At 39.4% G+C, this 21,638-nt stretch overlaps 1 protein-coding gene across 7 annotated transcripts in view; it reads right to left on the bottom strand.

Moving 5' to 3' along the window:
- Positions 1–21,638, bottom strand: part of nphp3 (nephronophthisis 3) — a 165,406-nt gene that overhangs the window by 121,680 nt on the left and 22,088 nt on the right. For all 7 annotated transcript variants that reach the window (XM_048265979.1, XM_048265984.1, XM_048265981.1 and 4 more), the window contains one exon: positions 6,507–6,640. In XM_048265979.1, coding sequence (XP_048121936.1) covers positions 6,507–6,640 — 134 coding nt within the window. The remainder of the gene's footprint in view (positions 1–6,506; positions 6,641–21,638) is intronic.

Genomic DNA, 21,638 nt, shown 5'->3' with positions numbered 1-21,638 from the left:
TATATTTTTTCCAACACAGATATTTAACACAAATAATGACTCATATTAGTCGGCTTAAGTTAACTGTTTTATATGCTTGCAATAGGTTTAGGTTTTTGCTGAAGGCAATGACAATGCCAGCATAAATCACTCGGTTTCAATTAGAAAAATGTTGACATTTGCCGTGACGGGACATTTCTAGGGGGTGGGGTATTACATGTTGGCACTGTTTCCCCACCAATTACATATATCGCTGCATCATCAACAATGTTGTTGGAACTACGGTGTTCGAACGTCCGAGGTAGCGAATTGCGACACAGGTACGATGCTTTCTGGAAACAGGTGTAACAATGTCGTTGTGTGATCGCAAGTTGCATCGTACCACGGTGGTTGAGCAACGTCGTTGCTAACTTTTCTAGAAACGACCCCCTGAGCAGTGGGTGGTCTGACTGCTGACAAGTGTTATGTTTCTAAACATACTGTTACTAAAACGGCTATGACCACTCTCTCATGTCAAGGTTCCTAGAGGACAGAACAGCGACACTAGACTGGATTGAGGCAGAGTGAGAGTGGCTAATGAACAAGCATTTCCGTATTCAATGCTTGCAAGAGGTAGGGAAGACTATCCCCCTGTATGCAGGGGTCAGGATTTGGATGGTTAACTTCAGCCACCGACATTTTTTTTTTAAAAACATGGCGTTCCATGGGACCACTTCCAGCACCACTTTTTACATGTTGATTGGTGTATGTTTCCTTGACAGCTCATGCATGAGTTTAGAGCCGAGTATGAGCTTCCTTCATGTTGGTGATAAGAGACAATAAGACGTATAATGTCTATTTAATTTAAGGATTTAAGAAATAATGTCTATTTAATTTAAGGATTTTTGACCTACTGCATCGTTCAGGCTATAGCCTATTATATCAGACCATGTGGCAAATAAAAGAAAAAAAGTAATATAATTAAATATTTCTGGGTTGGCATGGTAACTGACTGACACTGAAATTACATTTTAGCAGATCTGTAGTGACTACCTCAATTCAATTATTAGCATTCTCACTGTGTGTTATGTGTAATGAAGATTATTTTTGTAGTTTGTGCCAGTAGGTAGCCCATGACAATGTAGCATTGGGATCATGTACAGCCCCAAAACAGAAAAAATTGGGACGTTGTGTAAAATGTGAATAAAAACAGAATGTGATAATCTGCAAATCTCTTAAACTCCTATTTAGTTGCAAAAAGGACACAGACAACATATGTTGAAAATTACAAATTTGACTGGAAAATATATGTTAATTTTGAATTTGTTATCAGCAACATGTTTCAAAAAAAGTTGGCATAGGGGTAACAAAATACTGGAAAGGTGTAATGATAAAGAAAAACAAAAGGAAGAATGTGAAAGTCTGTCAGTGTAAGGAGGGCTTAAGGCAAAGCAAGGCACCTAACAGCTCACTGCTCCCCGAGCGCCGCTGTAGCAAGGCAGCTCACTGCTCTGGGTTAGTGTGTGCTTCACTTCACTGAGTGATCGGTGTTTACTAATTCACAGATGGGATAAATGCAGAGACCAAATTCCTTGTATACCCAGGTATACTTGGCCTAGAAACCTTTACATTATTGGCCTTAACCCTTAAAGGTGTAGGTTTTTGAACATTCTAAGTTCCGCAACAATTGAAGGTTCTAAAATTCTATGTTGAATTCAATGAACCCAGATATTCTTTAGAATGTTAATTTCCCAACATTCCCGTCACACCGGTGTGACGGTACTCCTTTAAGGGTTAAGCCCTCCTTACACTGACAGACTTTGGAAAGATTTGCAAAAGATTTGGAAAAGATTTTTGAAAGACTACAGTCTCAGACCCTCTCACATCTAAAGACAAGTAATAGTGTTTTAAGTCACAGACTATGATTTTGCAATGACTAGGGATCTGGCAGGGTCACTATTTACAAGACTGCAACTAGATTCCTTTAAATTATTACCCATCGTGCAATAGATATCAACAGGAACTGAAATGATAGCCTACTAAACTCAGTCATATTTTTGTGTTTCTGCAGCATTGTTTCATGCGTGACATCCCTAACCGATATAGAGTTGTTCGGTCACGTGGAAGAGCCGACTAATGATGTATAAGAATCAAAACAACAAATTATCATATTCATGGGTTTCATCACGTTCCTTGCTACAGCTGTCACCTACTTTGCCCCTTCCTGTTTGGTGTTGGAGAGAGGTCACTATTGTTTTTTATAGTTCACGTCACTATTTGCATGAGCCACGACTAGAAAGACTTGATTCATAACGGCAAAACTAGAAAAGGACTGACTCCGACTGACTTAAAACCGCTAAGATTGGCACCTTAGCGCGCCGCGATTCCAGTACAACTCCCATGATTTCTGTCCGACTTTAAAAATGTAGTCGCTGACTGTGAAAACAGACCAAAATCGTACAATGTAAGGCCGCCATTAGTTAAAAGTCTAGCAGCAGAGTTCTTAAATGCTTTTATTGGAGACCAGTAAAAAGTGCATTCTTTTGTTAGTAGTCTAACCTACTAGTGATAATGACATGGATTAATTTCTCTGCATCATGTTGTGTTAAAAATGGCTGTACTTTGGCAATGTCTCTCAGGTGGAAATATCATATCATGACAATAGGAAAACAATTCACATCATACAGTACAACACAATCTACTATCATTAAACCATCATGAGACTGTTCTCTCTTAATATGGTCTGTGAAGGCCCCCAGATCTTTGCGGTGGATGTCTGACAGTGGGGCCCATCATGACAGTCTAAAGCGCATCGTCACTAGTCAAAAGCTTATTCAAATTAAGTAGGATGTCCAGTCCACATTGGGAGTGCTTTTGTTATCAAACGTCGAGCACATGGCGCAACAAGGTGTTCCTAGGTTTCAGTCATGGGTGTGTTTGGGGCGTAACATCATTTAAACCAATGAGAATGACATCTGTCATTTCCTTTAATGGTGCGAAGCGCATAGTCAAAGAATGCATCAGTATTTTGACAGTCAACAGCGCATTTGAAGGAGGCTACTTGTGAGACCGTATGGAATAGTCATTCCACTAAACCATGCTTTACTAAAACCTAGCATAGCTTCATGCATTTGCACTTCTCTATTATTTGAACTCAAAGTGAAACTAATAGGGCTGTCACTTTACGTTCGAAAATTGATTGCACAATCGATTGGACCAACCAACACAAGTTTCGAAAACTAAAATAGGGAATCGATTTTGACCAAATATGTACACTTCATTTTAAACGAATTAAACAAATAAAACAAATAGATTTAACAAAACCTACAAACAAGCAGAAAAAGAAAATAAAGAATTCCGAAAGTGCAGTTGGCATTGCGGAAGCTAAAAAGAAAATTCCCACCAATTTTTCGCAACGGAAACAGCTGTTTCAATCGGCTGCTTTGCTGCTGGTGTTTTGCCAAAAAATGGAGGACAAACGCAATCAACCTGTGCGACATGAGAGAGAGACGAGTGATAAACCCTAATAACTTGAGGACTTCGGGTTTTGGGTAGATCAAACTATGGAGAAGGACAAAGCGGTATGCAGTCCTGTGCAGTGTGCAAGGCTGTGCAGCCGTGAGTTCCTACGTAGGCGAAATTTGTGACATTTATAATCGTAAACACAGCCACGTTGAAGCCTGCAGTAATGTTTTTCACTGATGTTATGGCAGTCCACTCTGCTTATTGTTTTTCGAGAATGTTGCACTCCTGTTTGTCATTGTGCACAAAACTTCACGCCAATAAATCATCAGAAATATTGCTGGCCTGTGCGTCTTTAAGCGCCCTCTTTACGTTCGTCCTAATGCCCGTTAGTTGTCCGTGGATTGGATTTGGCGTTGAAAATGGAAATGTCTTTAGACATAGAAAATCGATTTTACAATCGATTCAATGAACACTTGTTATTTGAACACGTCTCAAAACGACACGATAAGTCAACGACAAGACAGTTATACGCAGTAAGTTACTTTTACTATTAACTGACAATGGGTTACCATCTAAAACATAGGCTGGAAAAAGCAACACTTACCCTAATATTGTTCAAATGATTGAATAAAACAATATTTATCCTGCAGAGGAGTTGCTTATATCTCGTGACAGTGCGTCTTCAGCCATACGTGTCTCTCGCCTCTCCCCTAATCACTTTTAACCGTCATTACCAATTTGCAAATGATGGTGAATAACTGCTCATCATGAAATGTACAGTATTCCATAATATCTTTATTCTAATTATGTTTCCCATTGTAATCGTGCAATTTGTAATGTTTTGCATGGACATGCACTGGTTTGCGTTCATGGATGATAGAAGGATGGTTCATTGTGCACCCACCAATTATGACTGTTGACAATGCGCTCTTAAAATAACAAACTCGCCATAGACTTCTGACGAGGATTCTTTTGGTCAGTGGCGTAATGGTGTACAATAGCGATTTTTAGACAATGCGCTAGGCCACTCCCTAGATTGTTAATTGCCACACCCCTGGGCGCATTGTTTAAAAAGTAACCGTGCAAAATAAGAAAATAAATTTTGCGCCGGGTGGAAAACGAGTTTTACGCCATGCGCCAGGGTGCAAAATAGGGCCCAAAGTGTAGCGCAGCTCTTCCAGGTACAACGAGGATACCATATCATTCAAACATATCTTACAGCAAAGAGGGGATACTGATTTCCATTCCCTTAAAATAACCCTTTTGGCTATGACCATACCAAACATAAGGGCCTGTTGTAATTCTATAAAGAAAGTCACTGAAAAAGGGGAGCAACCCAGTATTGCAAAGAGTCCGTCAGGTCTTAATGGCATTTTGAACCAATTGCAAGCGGCATAGAGAGTTACAGTAGTCCAGTCTGGTTGTGATGAAAGCATGAATTACTTTTTCAAAGTCATTAAAGGTAAGGAAAGGCTTGATTCTAATACAATGTGCATATGGAAGTTGCTCATATTGGTGAGGTACACACACTTAGGAAATGTGGTGTGTGTAGCTGAAACTACATGCCAACCACGAGACTCAGGCCCTGTTTAGACGACAACGAAAACGATGCAACCGGTGATGTTTTTCTGCGTTTGACCCTGTCCTTTAGACACAAATGGAGTTTTTAAAAACTCCGGGCTAATCGTTTTTTTGGGAAAACTCTGTTTGTTTGTTTGCGTCTAAAGAGGTACAAACTGAGTTTTTTGGCAGTTCAAAAGAGAAAGAGGAAGTGATTCGTTGTTGTTGTTGATATTTTTCGGGATTCTGATTGGCTAACATGGGCTTGAGCTTCTCGTTACACTGCCACGTACAGGTTTGGCATGCTGTTGAAGGCATATACCCGGGTTAGTGTAAAGCAGTGGTCGCCAAACTTTTTCTTCCGAGGGCCAGCTTACTATGCCTGGCTCTAAGAGAGGGCCAGAGACTCGGAGTATATCAGTAACCATAAATAGCTTAGTGCTGTGAACATCAGCAGTCTACCTTAGTTGAATATTCCATTACTTTTAATCTATAGGCTATTGTAATTTAATACCATTGTTAGCTGTGTTTATATTGCCATCATGCCATATCAGTGTAAAATGTAACTCAAATTATATAATACTAATAAAAAGGCTTTTGCATTCCCAAAAGTATATTTTATTAAAAATGTGTGAACTCTGAACTCTGAAAATGTAAAGTTCTCAAACTATGAGAATTTTATGAAGCGCTATAGTGGTCTGAAATTACCACCATTCTAACTTTCACTCACCTGAACTTGTGACCTCTTTGTAGGCCTATGAACATTTGAACGAGTGAATACAAAATAGAAATAATTATCCCAGAAAGTCCCAGAAATATGCCTTGAATAGAAGTTAGTTAGTTATTAACAATTAATTGATAAACTTGTGCAATACTTTGAGCACTGATGCAGTCAGCATAGGCCTCTTACATTGTTTGCAGGTAGGCCTACATTTCATTCCGTTTTTGATGGCAAACACGAAACAGCGCCAAAATAACCACCAGTGGACAAAAATAGTATTACATGTGTACTGTTAAGACTCGCCATAGAGAATGAATAGGGGAAATTGCGGAGGTTATAGTTTGACGATGTCGTACTCCCGTGCGGGCCGGTTGCTATATACCACGGACATGTTTTGGGGGGCCACCCAAAATGAGGTATCGGGCCGTAGTTTGGGGACCACTGTTGTAAAGAAAAACTTTTCTGAAAACTGACAGGTGTGCACAATGTTATTTTTGAAAACGAAGAGGGTGAAATCCAGGGCTTTCTGTGACATCTGTTGAATGTGCCAAATTTCATGAGATTTCGCCCATGGGAGTCAAATCCACTACAATAATCCATCAGAAATAGGGATTTGCACCTTCAGTGCAGGCTACAGCACTGAACAAAATATTTGAATAAGCCTGGTACATTACAAAATGTGAATAAGTAATGGACCTGAATACCTTCTGTATGCACTAACAGATGAATTTAACGAAAATGTATAATTACAAAAAATAACTGTGACTACATAACCACAGTTTAAAGTTGCTTGTGTTTGTACCTCTATAAAGTGATGGAGCTCTTCTCTTGTATCCTTTGTGTGAATGAGATAGCAACGCACTGTGTTGCTCCACAGGCCTTTAGAGATATGAGGAGACACCTGCAGCAGGCTCACAACAGCTGCATCCCAGTCATCTAGGAGAAGCACACACACCATCAAACACACCTTGTTCATTTTGCAACACTACAATGGCATTAATTCATTAATATGTGACCTGTTATTTTTGCAAAAATTAATGCATGACTAATAGATTTCTTTATTCTTTACCTTATGCCCCAATGACAAAATATGTCTCTCATGTCTGACCCATTGTTATTAATTGAGCAGTTAAATATGTTGTTCCTTTTTTCTAGAGGTGACTTTTTATTTATTTTATGTAAATCATAATACTATCGCATGCATTAGTTTTGCGCAATGTTGCTAAGCAACATGTATTTATATATTTACACAATTGTAAAGTAGATGTGAGGGGTAAGCCGATACATTCTTTTCTACAGAAAAAACAGCATTAATTATTTGTTTTCGAAAATAATTCCTAATAGAGCCCAACCAATTTATCAGTTTTGCCATTTATAATGGTGGATAAATATTTTTAAATGAAATAAAGGAAAACAGAATACTGATCCTTCATATAGATCTCCCAGTATTGTCGTTACGTGGCTTGTCCACCAGATAGTGCAGCTCCTTGCTGAAAGACATGCATGCTGCTTGACTTGTTTTGTAAGGTAGGAAGTGGAACCAACAACAAATTGTAGCTTGCCTTTCATTATAGCTTTCTGAAGCGGTTTGTGTGATCATGGTCGGATGATTTTCACATGAATTGTAATCGGACATGCTTGGTTTTTACTACAGTAGGCTAACGTTAATCTTAGGGCCCTACCTAGGGACTGTCTAAAGCGCATGGTCACTAGTCAAAAGCTTTAGATTTAGTAGGATGTCCAGTCCACATTGGGAGTGTTTTCGTTATCAACCGTCAGGCGTATGGCGCAACAAGGCGTTCCTAGGTTTCTTAAGGCGAGACACTACAGGGTAAAATGTTTAAATAATAGATATCACCATGAAACTTCCTCAGTTGATTACTTACCTTACTCAAGTATGAAAAATGTATTGCAAGTTTTTGAAAATTGTATGTTTAATTATGCAAATTATGCATTATCTAATTAAATATGCATGATTTTGCATAACTATATATATATATATATATATATATATATATATATATATATATATATATTTTTTTTTTATATTTTCGGTAGATAGATCTGAACATATGATATAGGTGGCCCCCTAAAACATGTCCGTGGTATATAGGATCCGGCCCCGCACGGGAGTACGACATCGTCAAACTATAACCTCCGTAATTTCCCCCATTCATTCTCTATGGCGGGTCTTAACAGTACACATGTAATACTCTTTTTGTCCACTGGTGGTTGTTTTGGCGCTGTTTTGCGTTTGCCATCGAAAACGGTATGAAATGTATAGTAGGCCTACTGTACCTGCAAACAATGTAAGAGGCCTCTGCTGACTGCACCAGTGCTCAAAGTATTCTAAAAGTTGATCAATTAATTGTTAATAACTAACTAACTTCTGTTCAAGTAATAATTCTGGAACTTTCTGGTATAATTATTTATATTTTTTATTCACTCGTTCAAATATTCATAAAGAGTTCACAAAGTTCTCATCAGGTGAGTGAAAGTTAGAATGGTGGTCATTTCAGATGTTTCTGCCACCACTTCATAAAAATCATAGTTTGAGAACTTAAAATTTGTAGGATATTGCTTGTTCACAACTTGAGCTGTGTATGCAAAGTTCAGAGTCCAAAATATACTTTTGGGACTCCCTGCTTATAGTTTTGAGAATGCTATTATTAGTATTATTTCATTTGAGCTACATTTTACACTGATATGGAAAGATGGCAATATAAACACAAAGATAGATTAAATGTAATGGAATATTCAACTAAGGTAGACTGCCTTTGTTCACAGCGTTAAGCTATTTATGGTTACTGATATACTCAGAGTCTCTGGCCCTCTCTTAGAGCCAGGCATAGTGAGCTGGCCCTCGGAAGAAAAAGTTTGGGGACCACTGGCCTACACACATTATAAAGGGCATAACAAACAGAAAATATTATATTCATTCTATATTCATTATCTTTGAGTTCAGTTGAAAATAAGGAACTTTTCAACATGAGTGCATTGCCATTTTATAGGCCTACAGTCTATGGTGCACTGTCACTTGCCACACACATCAACGCCGAAGTTTTTAACAGGCAAACACTGGATGAACAATGGATTTTATGGAGCAGGGACCAAATGAAGTCGTGATTTACACGGCTGCAAAGTGCGATGCTGGTGTGCGGAGTTGTATTGAAAAGAATGGAATCTAATGTGAATGAATGTCGAAAGCAGAGTGCATCACAAATAGTAGCAGCCAAAGAGGAATGTTGATAACAGAACAAGTGACGGTGAAAAAATCTTTGGCGGCACACAACCTCTATGCACACAACTAATGTGTCAGTCTAGGCTACTACTACTCTTTGGCCGGCTCGTTAGCCCAACCAAGTGTGTGCAGCATGCCTTTACGTAGCCAACTAACGGCGCATCATCATAAAGACACATTTAATCTGCATCACGCCCCATTTTAGCGGAAAACACATTAACATTATACCAAAGATTGTTAAGGCGGAGCAAGATATTTCATCAGGAGCCACTTCCGGGAACCCGGATCGCATAGGGGGTCAAAATCCCCTTTATGCAGAGCAGAGGCAGCGACTGCTCCATTGAAGTCTATGGACATAGCTCAGAATTTCACCACATATCACGAGGTCTTGGTTCTATAGAGTTAGGAATGTGAATTTCGGGCACATTTTCATGATCCTCAAACCCTTCTGAACATTTCAGGTACATTTTTAGCATTTTTGAGCAATCCAGTCTGGAGAAAATCAACCTTATATCAGGTGTGCGCCGGTTATTTCTGCCGCTGCTGTTGGCGGTTGCAACTTACGCTTCGTCAATACGTCATCGACACGCCTCTTTATGCAGACAGGATTCGATCCCCATTTCGCGCCCATAGACATGAACTACGACGAAGTATCTTGCTCCGCCTTAACAATCTTTGATTATACCATTGAAAGACAGCTAGTAATCACACGTTGACGTTACATCTAGTTATTAATTCACAGGACATTCAATCATTTGGCAGTTATGAATTACTGTGTTTATGTAACTTACTCATGTCGAAACGATGTACATTACCAACCTTATTCGTTTGCAATACCCCATGTATTATACAAATTTAGCATGTACACTTACCATATCCCATGCAAAACAGTTAGCTTGCTAGCTAGCTAACTGTGGAACTTCAGTATAACATAGCCAATTATCTCACCTAGTTGTAGGAAATTGGCTACGTTCATATTACAAGTGATAGAATGAATGTGTGACTTATGTTTAGTTCATGTTATGACATGTAAAGTTAAGCTTGCTGAACTTAGTCAGCCACGGGCAGTTTAACTGTGCCTATCTATACATTCGTGACACTCCTGTTAGTAAACTGGAGAGAGCAAAACATATAGTCCAGGCAAAGTAAGGTCTGACCCAAAACTAATTGCAACAGAATTTCTTTTCACATTTTTATATTTCAATTGGTGATCTAAACACCATAGTAAAAGTCCATGCAAATCCAGTTGGTGGAAATATGTTAAAATGAGGGTTGTTTTATGCATTATCCTTCAGCAAATACTGACAAAACTGTAATTAGAATGTTATAGAATAAGCATTCTAAAGAATATCTGACCCCATCTAACTTAACATGGAATTTTTGAATATTGCATTGTTGAGGAACATTCTTTTATTTTCAAAGAGTTAGTACATTTCTCAGGCTTATTTCAGACTGGTTTGTTGCTAATTGGTGTCTATTTTTACATGTTGGCCCTTTAAATCAATGGAAATGGTTGTTGAGTCTTTAAATAGAGCCAGTGTGTTGTTGCATGTAAGTGTTCCACAATGTTAAAGTTGTACAAACACATAGTTAAGCATTATTTAGCCTAGGAAAGTGTTTTTGGTGGTCTGATTTAGAGGCCACTGAATCATATACAGTATAGGCCTATCACACAAAAGTATCAGTCCATCATTTTCCAAGACTTATAGTAATTGACCTCTTGCCCGGGGGTTGACAGAGACTGTCTATCCAATCAGAGGGGCCTGTATGATGCCTCTTTACTTTGCACAATTTTGGCTAAAACAGTAATCAGACAGCACAGTATGTTTATGTAAGTGAATGAATAAAGGAAAATTATAAAAGGCAAAGTTGAAGATGGACATGACAATGTCCAAATTCGACAGAAAGGTGCAGATAACTGCAGCTAGCCTCCAAAGAGGTGACTGTTGTGACGTCTGGCAAAAGGTGCATGATACTAATAAATATAGTTTAAGCTTAATAATTAAAATGCCTGCCTATGCATGGGTCATGGTTTTGCCAAAACTATACATATTCTAAAAGCATATGCCCTGTACATGAAATATAGCATTAATCAACTTATGTCCCATCTTCCTTCATACCATGCATAATACATACTCATCTATTCTGTATAGGCGAATCAAGTGAACAGCTGATACATTTTGGCCTGCACTATTAAGGGAAACAAATTAAACATCATAAACTACATATTTTCTAAAAACATATAACCTCTAGAAGTGATGTGACACCAATTAGGACATGTCCCATCTTCCTCCATGCAATGCACAATACATTGCCATCTATTCTGTATAGGCGAATCTAGTGTAAAGCGGACACATTTTAACATATACCGTCTAGGGAAAGCAAATTAAACACCCTAAACTATATATTTTCTGAAAGCATAAACCCTCCAGAGGAGATATAACACCATTTAAGATATTTCCCATCTTCCTCCATGCCATGCACATACATTGCCCTATATTCTGTATAGGTGAATCTAGTGTAAAGCGGATAGATTTTAGCCTATACTGTCTATGAAAAACAGAATAAATACCCTAAACTATATATTTTCTGAAAGCATATTACTTGTAGATGAGATATAACACCAGTTAAGACATGTCTCATCTTCCTCCATGCCATGCACAACATATTGCCCTCTATTCTGCAAAGGCGAATCTAGTGTACAGTAGATACATTTTGGCATGTACAGTCAAGGGAAAACAAATTAAACACCCTAAACTATATATTTTCTGAAAGCATATACCCTCTAGAAGAGATATTACACAATTTCAGACATTTCCCATCTTCCTCCATGCCATGCACAATACATTGCCATGTATTCTGTAAAGCTGAATCTAGTGTAAAGTGGATACATTTTGGCCTAAAATGTCCAGGGAAAACAGATTAACCACCCTAAACTAAATATTTTCTAAAAGCATATGCCCTCTAGATGAGATATAATACCAGTTAAGTATTATCTATGCCTTGGACACGGTACATATTCCTACATTGCATTTACTCTGTATTAAAACACATTGATTTTAATATATCGCTGAAAAAGCTAGAGCATTCAAAAATGTTCAATGTTAACATTTAAAATCATATTATTGTTTAATTTGACCATCATTTGTCCTCAGATTCACCCCTGTGGGCTGAATAGTAATTGAGATATAGGGCTATATTTGTCTAATACACATGGTCACTAGCAAATAGCTTAGGGGTTTGTCCAGTCCACATTGGGTGTGGTTTTGTTTTCAAAAGTCCGGCAAAAAGGTGGATCTTATGTTTCTTAATTAGTCATGGGTGTGTTTTGGGCTTAACATCCTTTAAATTAATGAGAATGACATCGGTCATTCCCTTTAACAGCAAGCAGTACGACTTCAAAAAGCGCATCGATATTTTGATAGTCAGCGGCGCATTTGAAGGAATCTGCTTGCATGCGAGACCGTATGGAACAGGTATTCCACTAAAATATGCTTTACTAAATCCAAGCAGAGTATAGCCTACACACATCTGCACTTGTGTATTATTTGAAGTCATTGTCAATGTGAAACTAACTTCTCTGTGGTATCATAGTCAACGACAAAACAGTTACACACAGTTAAATACTTTTACTATTGACTGACAATATGTTACCATTGACAAAATAGCCTGAAAAAGGCAAAACTTACCCCAATAGTGTTTAAATAAATAAGAAACCTAAAGGACTTTTATCCTGCAGAGGAGTTGCTTACATCTTGTGACTTTGCAAATGATGGTGAATAATTACTCATTGTGGGACGTATTTCCTGATATCTTTATTATAATTATGTTCCCCATTGTAGGCTAATCGTGTAATTTGTAATGTTTTACACATAGACTGTATATATAGAACTGGACAGTGTGGCTGCATTCTACAGTGTTCTATGGAATTGAAGCCGCCGAGGCGACGCCATTTTTGTCTATTGGTGTTCTTAAATACGTCTAAGAGAGCTTATTATGTTGATTATAGACTGTGACAATTTAGTATGGTGAATACTAATGAGCTAAAAACAGAAATACGGACAGCGAATTAGATGCTAACGTTAGCAGCTACATTAACTTTACCGTTAACGGGAGGCTAAGTTAGTCGTTGAAGTGAAGATTAGCACACAGCTCCCGTAACAGTCGATGCATGATATACTTGGTTTTATTAGTTGTTGCTGTTTTCAAATATCTCAATCTTAGTGTATGCCATCTCAACATGGAGTAACCATTGACTGTACATGGGGATTAATAACACTAGACAGTCAGTACAGTATATGATGTGATAAAGCAACGGTATGATGTGATAAAGCAACGCAAGTTAACGTTAACGTAATGTGAAGCATGAACCTCATCAACCCGTCATGTTAATGTAACTACTTGCCAGTTTGCCAGCGTTGCATTTTTTCTAACGTTAACGACAGACACCTCTGTTAGAGCTACTTCTGTGATGGTAGGTCGGTAGCATAGACTGTAAAAAATAGGTAGCACTAGGTCGGTAGTTGTAGACCGCATAAGTGAATGATCGATAAATGAAACGCCTGCATTAAACACTCACGCCAAGAACCAGTCACTTCCCAGGATATCGGTGAACATTTGAGAAAGACCTTAGTTTGTCATCTAACGTCCATGATCAGTCATACTGATAACGTTATTTTTCAAGCTGACGCAAGTTAATAACATTCACACCGCATATTTAAATGTGTAGTTAACATTAGGTAGGCTGTGAAGTTTATTGCACACATATATTTAATTAATTGGTATTACTAGTGGTGTTGAGTGCCTGATTAGATGCTTTGTAATGTTGTAAAATTGTCTGACTAACTTTATTGTAACTTTCCTTTTTGCAGGTAAGATATGGGTAATGGCTGAATGTACTGGAGGTGGCGGCAAGGTGGTCTCCATGGTCTACATTAGTCTGCAAGCAAGGGAATGCCTACGTGAAGTGGTTTGGCTGGAGTGGTCTGAGGTGGCATGTCCTCCCCCTTTCTCCAAGTCCCCTGACATCCATCTCCCTGACATAATCACCCACCGTCACTGGATCAACCTGAAGCCCCTTATACATGGGACATGGCACAGCACCACTACGTTCTGAAAACGCATGACTTTCAATAACTTGAGTGGCACCAAGAAAGGTCTGCCGCTGCTCTGAACCTTCTGTTAATGTGACATCATTCATACTTGAGGCTGTACACATCCCTTTGTTTCTATTTTCTTTATTGAGGTCACCCAAACTTCAACTTTCTGTATGCCCCTGAACTCACACAAATTGTAAATTGCAATGTGCCATTTAACCAGTGGTGTAGTCTAGTTAGTTAGTTGTAGTGGTGGGTATACTGTGAGCAACCCCAAATGTTATTAAATATGTATCCTTGCCTATTTTAAATGGGTATACTGAGATGATGATGCTTTTTAAATGGGTTTACTGTGTAGTCCTGTGTATCACGTAGACTATACCATACCACGGTCATTTAACTGCCTTGGTATTTAAGTCAGAGGCCATTGCTTAGTATTTAACTGTAGCCTACACAAAGATGTAGACATTACAATAATATTAATATCAGAATAATTATTGGTTGATACTAAATCAATATTGAATGTTTTTTTAATTTATTTTGTGTGATATATCATTCAGAATGCTGCAACATGACTGGTCTTCAATCAGCCAAAGAGGACACATCGTAACTCCTCTCTTAGTTACTCTTCATTGGCTCCCTACTGTAGCCAGAATGAAATTTAAATCTCTCACTTTGGCCTATAGGACACTGACTGGATCTGCTCCTTGTTATTTTAATTCAATGATCAAGATATACATCCGCCCACTGCGGTTGTAGACCTGTTGAGCTCAGCTCCTACATCTCGGGGGCTGGCAAGGAATGATGGGTAACCTAGAAGTGGATCAAGGGTGAGCCCAGCACCCTTGGGTAATTACCCAAAGAGCGTGATTAGGGTGAGTTCACCCTTGTGGCTGGGGCGATAGCTCCAATGGAGTAAAGGATGAGGGGACCCCGAGCAGGAGCCCTAGGTTACATGATTGGGTGAGAGGGCACCCAGGGTGAAGTGGAGCACCCAAAGTGGTCTGTTTGAGGTGTGATCCTTGAAGGGAGCCTCATGTGCCATATCAAGAGAGTGAGGGCTGGGGCAATTGATATCCTGTTGTTCTCCAAAGCCACATGTAGGCATAGCATCTACGAAAGAACAGCACATATCTTTTTTCACAAAGAATCGGTCACAACTAACAACGATGTCTCTTACAAACAACTACACAATGTATGACTATCAATATGTATTTAGTCAGACTGTGATAAGATATAGCCTAATGATAATGACAGCATGGATGTGCGCTGGTGCACGTTCCTGTGGACGAGAAAAGCAGGGTGTAATTGTGCACTCGTCCATCACTGTTGATAATGCACTCTTAAAGGGACACCAGGCAACGTTTAATTACTCATCTTCGTAAGTTGGTATATGGTTAAATGACTCATTACAGGGCGAATGAAGACTCTCTCGCCCGCCCCTACTGCCTGTAGGAAGAATATCCCGCTTGCAAGTTCAGTGTATCGTACCCGCCGACCGAAGCAGGATCAGTTTACATCCTGCATTCACAGCACAGGGGCAGGCTAACGAAACGCGATTGTTGCAAACGTGTGTATAATGGCAGAGCCGGCGAAGAAGCAGCGAAAACCGTTGACGGAAGATGCAAACAAAAAGGAAAAGGGCTTCAGACCGAGCGTGTGGGAGTTTTGTAGAGAAAAGGCATCAGGCTTGCCTGGTGTCCCTTTAAAATAACATAAACAACTCGCCATGGATTTCTGACCAGGTATTTCTTGGTCAGTGGCGTAATGCGTTTTAGGTAGTGTACGATAGCGATTTTTAGATAATGCACTAGACCCCTCCTTAGGTCGTTAATTGCCACACCCCTTGGTGCATTGCTCAATAAAAGAGACGGGCATAACGATATTGTACAATAGTGTACAATATTCTAAAGTAGAATAGTGTTGCATCGTGATGATTATACGCTTTGCGCCGTGCTGTTGACTGTCATGATAGGGCCCATAGCTATTGTAACCTCTTGGCAGCCATTTTGGTGGCCATCTTGAAAATGACCCCTTTCTCAAAGTCAGATTTTACTAGATTTTAGTATGTTATTTAGCATGTCTAACAGTACCAGAATCCATAAAAAAACCTTTTGTATCAATTCTTTTGATGTTGAACCCTATATTGACCCACCTAAAGTTACTCAACTTGCACTGGATCATCTTCCTGAATGTCAATATTATCACAAGTGTGGGCAAATTTCTAAGTCAGCACCAGTCAGAGGCTACATTCAATGTTTTGCACTTTTATGTCATCACATAACCAAAAGTATTGGTTTTACCAAAAATAGTTGTCAATATTTTAAACTACAAAAATACATACCTATAAAGCATTTTGATACAAATTATTCAACTCCGTCAAATACAAATTACGTATATACGATATATTTTGTATTTGAAATATGGAATACATGTACCATAAATACTGCTCATCCCTGTAGGCATCACTTGTTCTGAGATACCATGTTTGGTTCAGGAGATATAATGAAGAATATAGGTGTAATTCAGTTATAGTGGAACATTTAATAGTTGCCACAACGACCATTAGGGTTTTTTGATAATTGTTTTATATCTGAAAATGTTCAGGGCTCCAAACTGTACAAGTTCACCAAGTTTCATGCTTATATGAAAGAATTTGACCTAATTTTCACATCCTGTACTATAAAAGTTCAATAAAACTGCCAAAAGGTGCAGCTTTTCGCTATTGACCTATGCACACATAATTCCAATTTTGACAATGTTCCACCACTTGGATTTTCATGGACTTTTGGTATGTGATTTGGGAAGGTTTCATGAACTGAATACAACAAAAATCATTTCTGTTGCAATTAGTTTTGGGTTGGGTGATTTTTTCACATAGATTGCCTGGACTAAATAGGAACATGGTCACATTAACCCCATAAACACACATATAACTCTTACACCAACCTTATTTTGTGCCTTTTATTCATGTTTGTTTCAAGATTTAGTAAGTTTACTATAAGCACGTTTCGCTCTCCACTTTGATGCAGCATAGATTTCCATTATATCAGTCATCTTCCCCCTAAAAGGGGGCGTGTATGCAGCACATACAACATTCTGTTCCATTCCATTCGTCAGTGCTTATTGTTTAGTTTCTGGTCTGGCTAGATCGGTGTGGTGTTGTAGTTGTTCTAACGTTACTAGTTGTTCCAACAGCATGTGAAAAAAACGACAAAGTTTGTTACACCAAAATGAACGTTAATCTCGCGATAAAAAAATTGACGCCGTTAAAATAGGTTTCCGTTAACGCCGTTAATAACGCGTTTAACTGACAGCACTACTAATAACTGATAATGGCCCTCAGTTTTCTTCAGGCTCCTTCTTCTCATTTGCCACAGACTATGATTTCAGACATGTGACCAGCAGCCCATACTTTACACAGTGCAATGGGCATAGAGAGCTGTGAAAATTGTCAAGGGCCTATTGAAGAAAAATGCTGACCCATACAGGGCTCTGTTGGCCTACAGTCACACCGCTGCATCACAGACTATCACCAGCAGAACTCCTGATGGGCTGGAGACTGCACTCACCATTGCCAGTGTCACCTGTTCAACTTAAACCTCAATGGCCAAACAGGAAAGCCTTTGCAGACAAGGACAAACAACTAAAACACACACAGACAGCTGACTTTTAATCACAGACACAAAGCTACTGTAAGACCGAAGCAAAAAGCAGGAGTCTGGATCACAAATACAAAAGAATCTGCCACAGTGCTTAGAAAAGCAGACACTCCCCGCTTGTATGTAGTGGAAACAGACTCAGAAGAGGTGAGGAGAAACAAAGCACACCTCAGACCCCTCCCAGAGATACAAGCCCCACCACCAGCCGTGGAGGACACAGAACAGGCAGCAGGGCCAGAAGAAGGGGAAGGGGAGGGGGGTGGATACAGAGGGCTTAAAGACTTTGTAACATAGTATTCAGCACCTAGAATTAAGCATAATAGACAGTGCCATGTTTATGTTTACTCTGTCTAATATCTTTGGTTCAGGTTTAATATTTCGAATAGACTAGGTGATCTACAGTTAAGGCAGTCCTATCAGGTATGAACACTTTTATTTAAGGTTTTGTCACTACTTTGGGAGAAGGGGAGATGTAGTATGACCCTCAGGATGCCCCGTACCTGGGGCCGTAGAAATATATCTGTGTGTTGTCATGGAAACAGTTCAGTAAATATGCCAGCAGGTTAAAGACATGTCGTTGTCTGTGTTCATTTATAATACAAATTACTACAATGGGGTGTGTTGAGTTTGCGGTCATCTTGAATTTCCCCTTGGGGATCAATAAAGTATCTATCCATCCATCTATCTATCTATCGATCTATGATAAGTTGGTCAGGTATCATATTGTCACAATGTTGTTGATTTGCTTTCAGAGGTGCAGTAAATGTTGCGGTCAAATATACAATGCGGGTGTATGCATGATTAATCCTGGATGCTTTGGCCCTTGGTTTGGCATGCTTGACATAATTTGGCCTTTGGGCCAAACTATTTGGGGACCCCTGCACTACAAAAATTGCTTATCTAATCAAATCTAACCAAGTGTTATTAATCTTATATCAAGATCAAAAATTCTAGTTGGTATTGTAGCCCAGGGTTAAATCACAACCCTCTAGCTACTAGCTAACTGCTTTTTCACATATGGATAGATTGATAGAAGATAGATAGATGCTTTATTGATCCCCAAGGGGAAATTCAAGTTTATTTTTGTCTAACCTACATGGTATAGCTATTAGTCTGCTAGCTAGCTATTAGTCTACTAGCTATTCTCCCAAATGGACCATTGGCATTTTGCTACTTTGTTTACTTTTGTGGTTTGTGTGAGATGAACTGTAGTTTTCATGGTGGGGAAACCTAGTTTGAAAGCGAAGACAACAAATGTCATAGGACAAGTTAACTGTCAGCTGTCACTCTCCGCCTATTAGATTGCTCAGTGGGTGGGATCTGGTGGGGGAATAGGGGTGGAACCAGGGGGTCAAGAGAGTGCAGCTTCGGCATGTTAGCATACGCCATTTTCAAATATGGCACTGCATGGAACATTTGGACCCAGCTCCATGCACGAAAATCCGTGTTGGGCACGAGCTCTCATGCGCGTACATGTTGGTGGGCGGGTACCCATCCGGCGGCTACAGCCAAACGTTATTCAGTGCGTAATTAAGGAGCTTATGAGAAGACATTTATATTATGGTTATGCATGACAAATAAAGATAATTGTATTGATCTTGTTTCGTTATTGTTTGTCCCGAACAAAAATAGCCTAAATATGATGAAGGACAATAAATTACACAACAGCGGCATAAAGCCCTTAATTGTCTCATTATAGCCTACACCATGGGTTTCCAACACGTTGCTCTCTACCCATCACTAGCAGCCCCCTTTTGAACTTGCCAGAGGCTGAAGCAGTATGCTACTACATTTAAACACAATTGTTGCAACAAACAAGTGCACCATGCATTATAAAAAATAACTCAACTTAGGCTACACAATAAGGTTTCCATTACAGCACAGCGCACATTCAATGAATGAAAGCGGCTGCCTTGTCTCGCAATAAACAGCTGGAAATTCCGACACTTTTTCAACTACATGAAACCTCACAGTGAGCCATCAAATACCCCCTATATTTAAGTGCCCATCAGTCTCAACATTTAGATATATAATAAAACAGTCCTAAAGTAAATTAAATCCCAAACCAAACCGAAAATCATCTGCTTTTGATAGCCTGGTATGCCGCTCCAAAAGAAACACACGTCTCACAATAAAACGCACAAAGTAAGAAATAAAGGTCTGCCTCTCGCCCTAAGCCCAAGTAAATAGCAGACCCCGGACATAATTTGAGGATTTACGGAAAGTTTGCAATCATACATGGACGTCTGGCGATGCTCTGGCCGTCTGTGGCTCTGACACCCATTTGGATGGTAACTCGACAGGTGAGCGCGAAAATTGGATGTTGTGGATGCGTAAGTAAACTGTTTTTTGCAGAGTCCGCAGACTACATTCTCTTTAACGGTTACTTTACCATCTGCGGTGTACAACGCAAAGTATTTCCAGACACCACATTTTAGATGAGTTGGGGACGTATTTGTCCGCTCAGGCTGGCCGTTCTGTGCGTTATCTTCCATTTTCGAAACAGGGTGGCTATTGGGGGCTCTGGCTCGTCATTATTGTGGCTACTGGCTATTATTGGCTTGATTTGGTCATGGGCAAACGCTAGAATACGTTTAGAGCACCCGCTATGAGATGGCAAACAATAAAATAAAAAACAAACTAATCATAGACTGTAAAAATGCGCTACACATGGCACTAAAAACCGTTTTTAGTTATTGACATTGACGTTATTGAAGTTTCAGCCCCCTCAGCTTCGGAAGATTAACCTAGCATACTGCTGCTAGTGATGTTAGGCAAGCAGTCAGTTGCTCTGAGGTAAACCGTAACGTTAGTTTTAATAATATCCTATAAAAATCGATGTTGGTCCATGCGTCATTTCCAGCTTTGGAACTTGGCGCGTGGTCAGAGCCGACTGGCGCTGGATCTGAACCCCAGTGTTCAATATGACGTTGACTATGAATTTACTAGCCTAGCCTCCACCATTCATTTGTATGGATGGCGGGACTGAGGGCTGTATTTTGCACACTGGCGCATAAAACTCGTTTTCCACCCGCGCAAAGTTTAATTCGGTATTTTGCACGTTTATTTTTTTTTTTAAACAATGCGCCCAGGGGTGTGGCAATTAACAACCTAGGGAGGGGCCTGGCGCATTGTCTAAAAATCACTATTGTACACCTGGTCAGAAGTCTATGGCGAGTTGTTTATATGTTATTTTAAGAGCGTATTGTCAACAGTCATATTGGCAGGTGCACGCACCATCCTTCTATCATTCATGAACGCACACCAGCGCACGTCCATGCAAAACATTACAAATTGCACGATTACAATGGGAAACATAATTAGAATAAAGATATTACGAAATACTGTACATCTCATGATGAGTAGTTATTCACCATCATTTGCAAATTGGTAATGACGGTTAAAAGTGATTAGGGGAGAGGCAAGAGACACGTATGGAGCACAGCTGAAGACGCACTGTCACGAGATATAAGCAACTCCTCTGCAGGATAAATGTTGTTTTGTTCAGTCATTTGAGCAATATTTGGGTAAGTGTTGCTTTTTTTCAGCCTATGTTTTTGATGGTAACCCATTGTCAGTCAGTAGTGAAAGTAACTGCATATAACTGTCTTGTCGTTGACTAACACCTTGGTGAAGTTAGTTTCACTTTGCCAATGAGTTCAAATAATAGATGAGTGCAAAGGCTATGCTAGGTTTTAGTAAAGCATGGTTTAGTGGGATAACTATTCCATACGGTCTCGCAAGCAGCCTCCTTCAAATGTGCCATTGAATGCCAAAATACCGATGCATTTATTTGACATCTGTCATTCCCTTTAACTGCGCAAAGCGCGAGATGTCATTCTCATTGGTTTAAATGATGTTATGCCCCAAACACACCCATATAACTTATTAGAATACCTAGGAACACCTCCATGCGCTCGACGTTTGATAATGAA

The sequence above is a fragment of the Alosa alosa genome, chromosome 16 (assembly GCF_017589495.1).
Source record: "Alosa alosa isolate M-15738 ecotype Scorff River chromosome 16, AALO_Geno_1.1, whole genome shotgun sequence".
Classification (NCBI taxonomy): domain Eukaryota; kingdom Metazoa; phylum Chordata; class Actinopteri; order Clupeiformes; family Clupeidae; genus Alosa; species Alosa alosa.
This window is presented reverse-complemented; position numbering and strand designations above follow the sequence as displayed.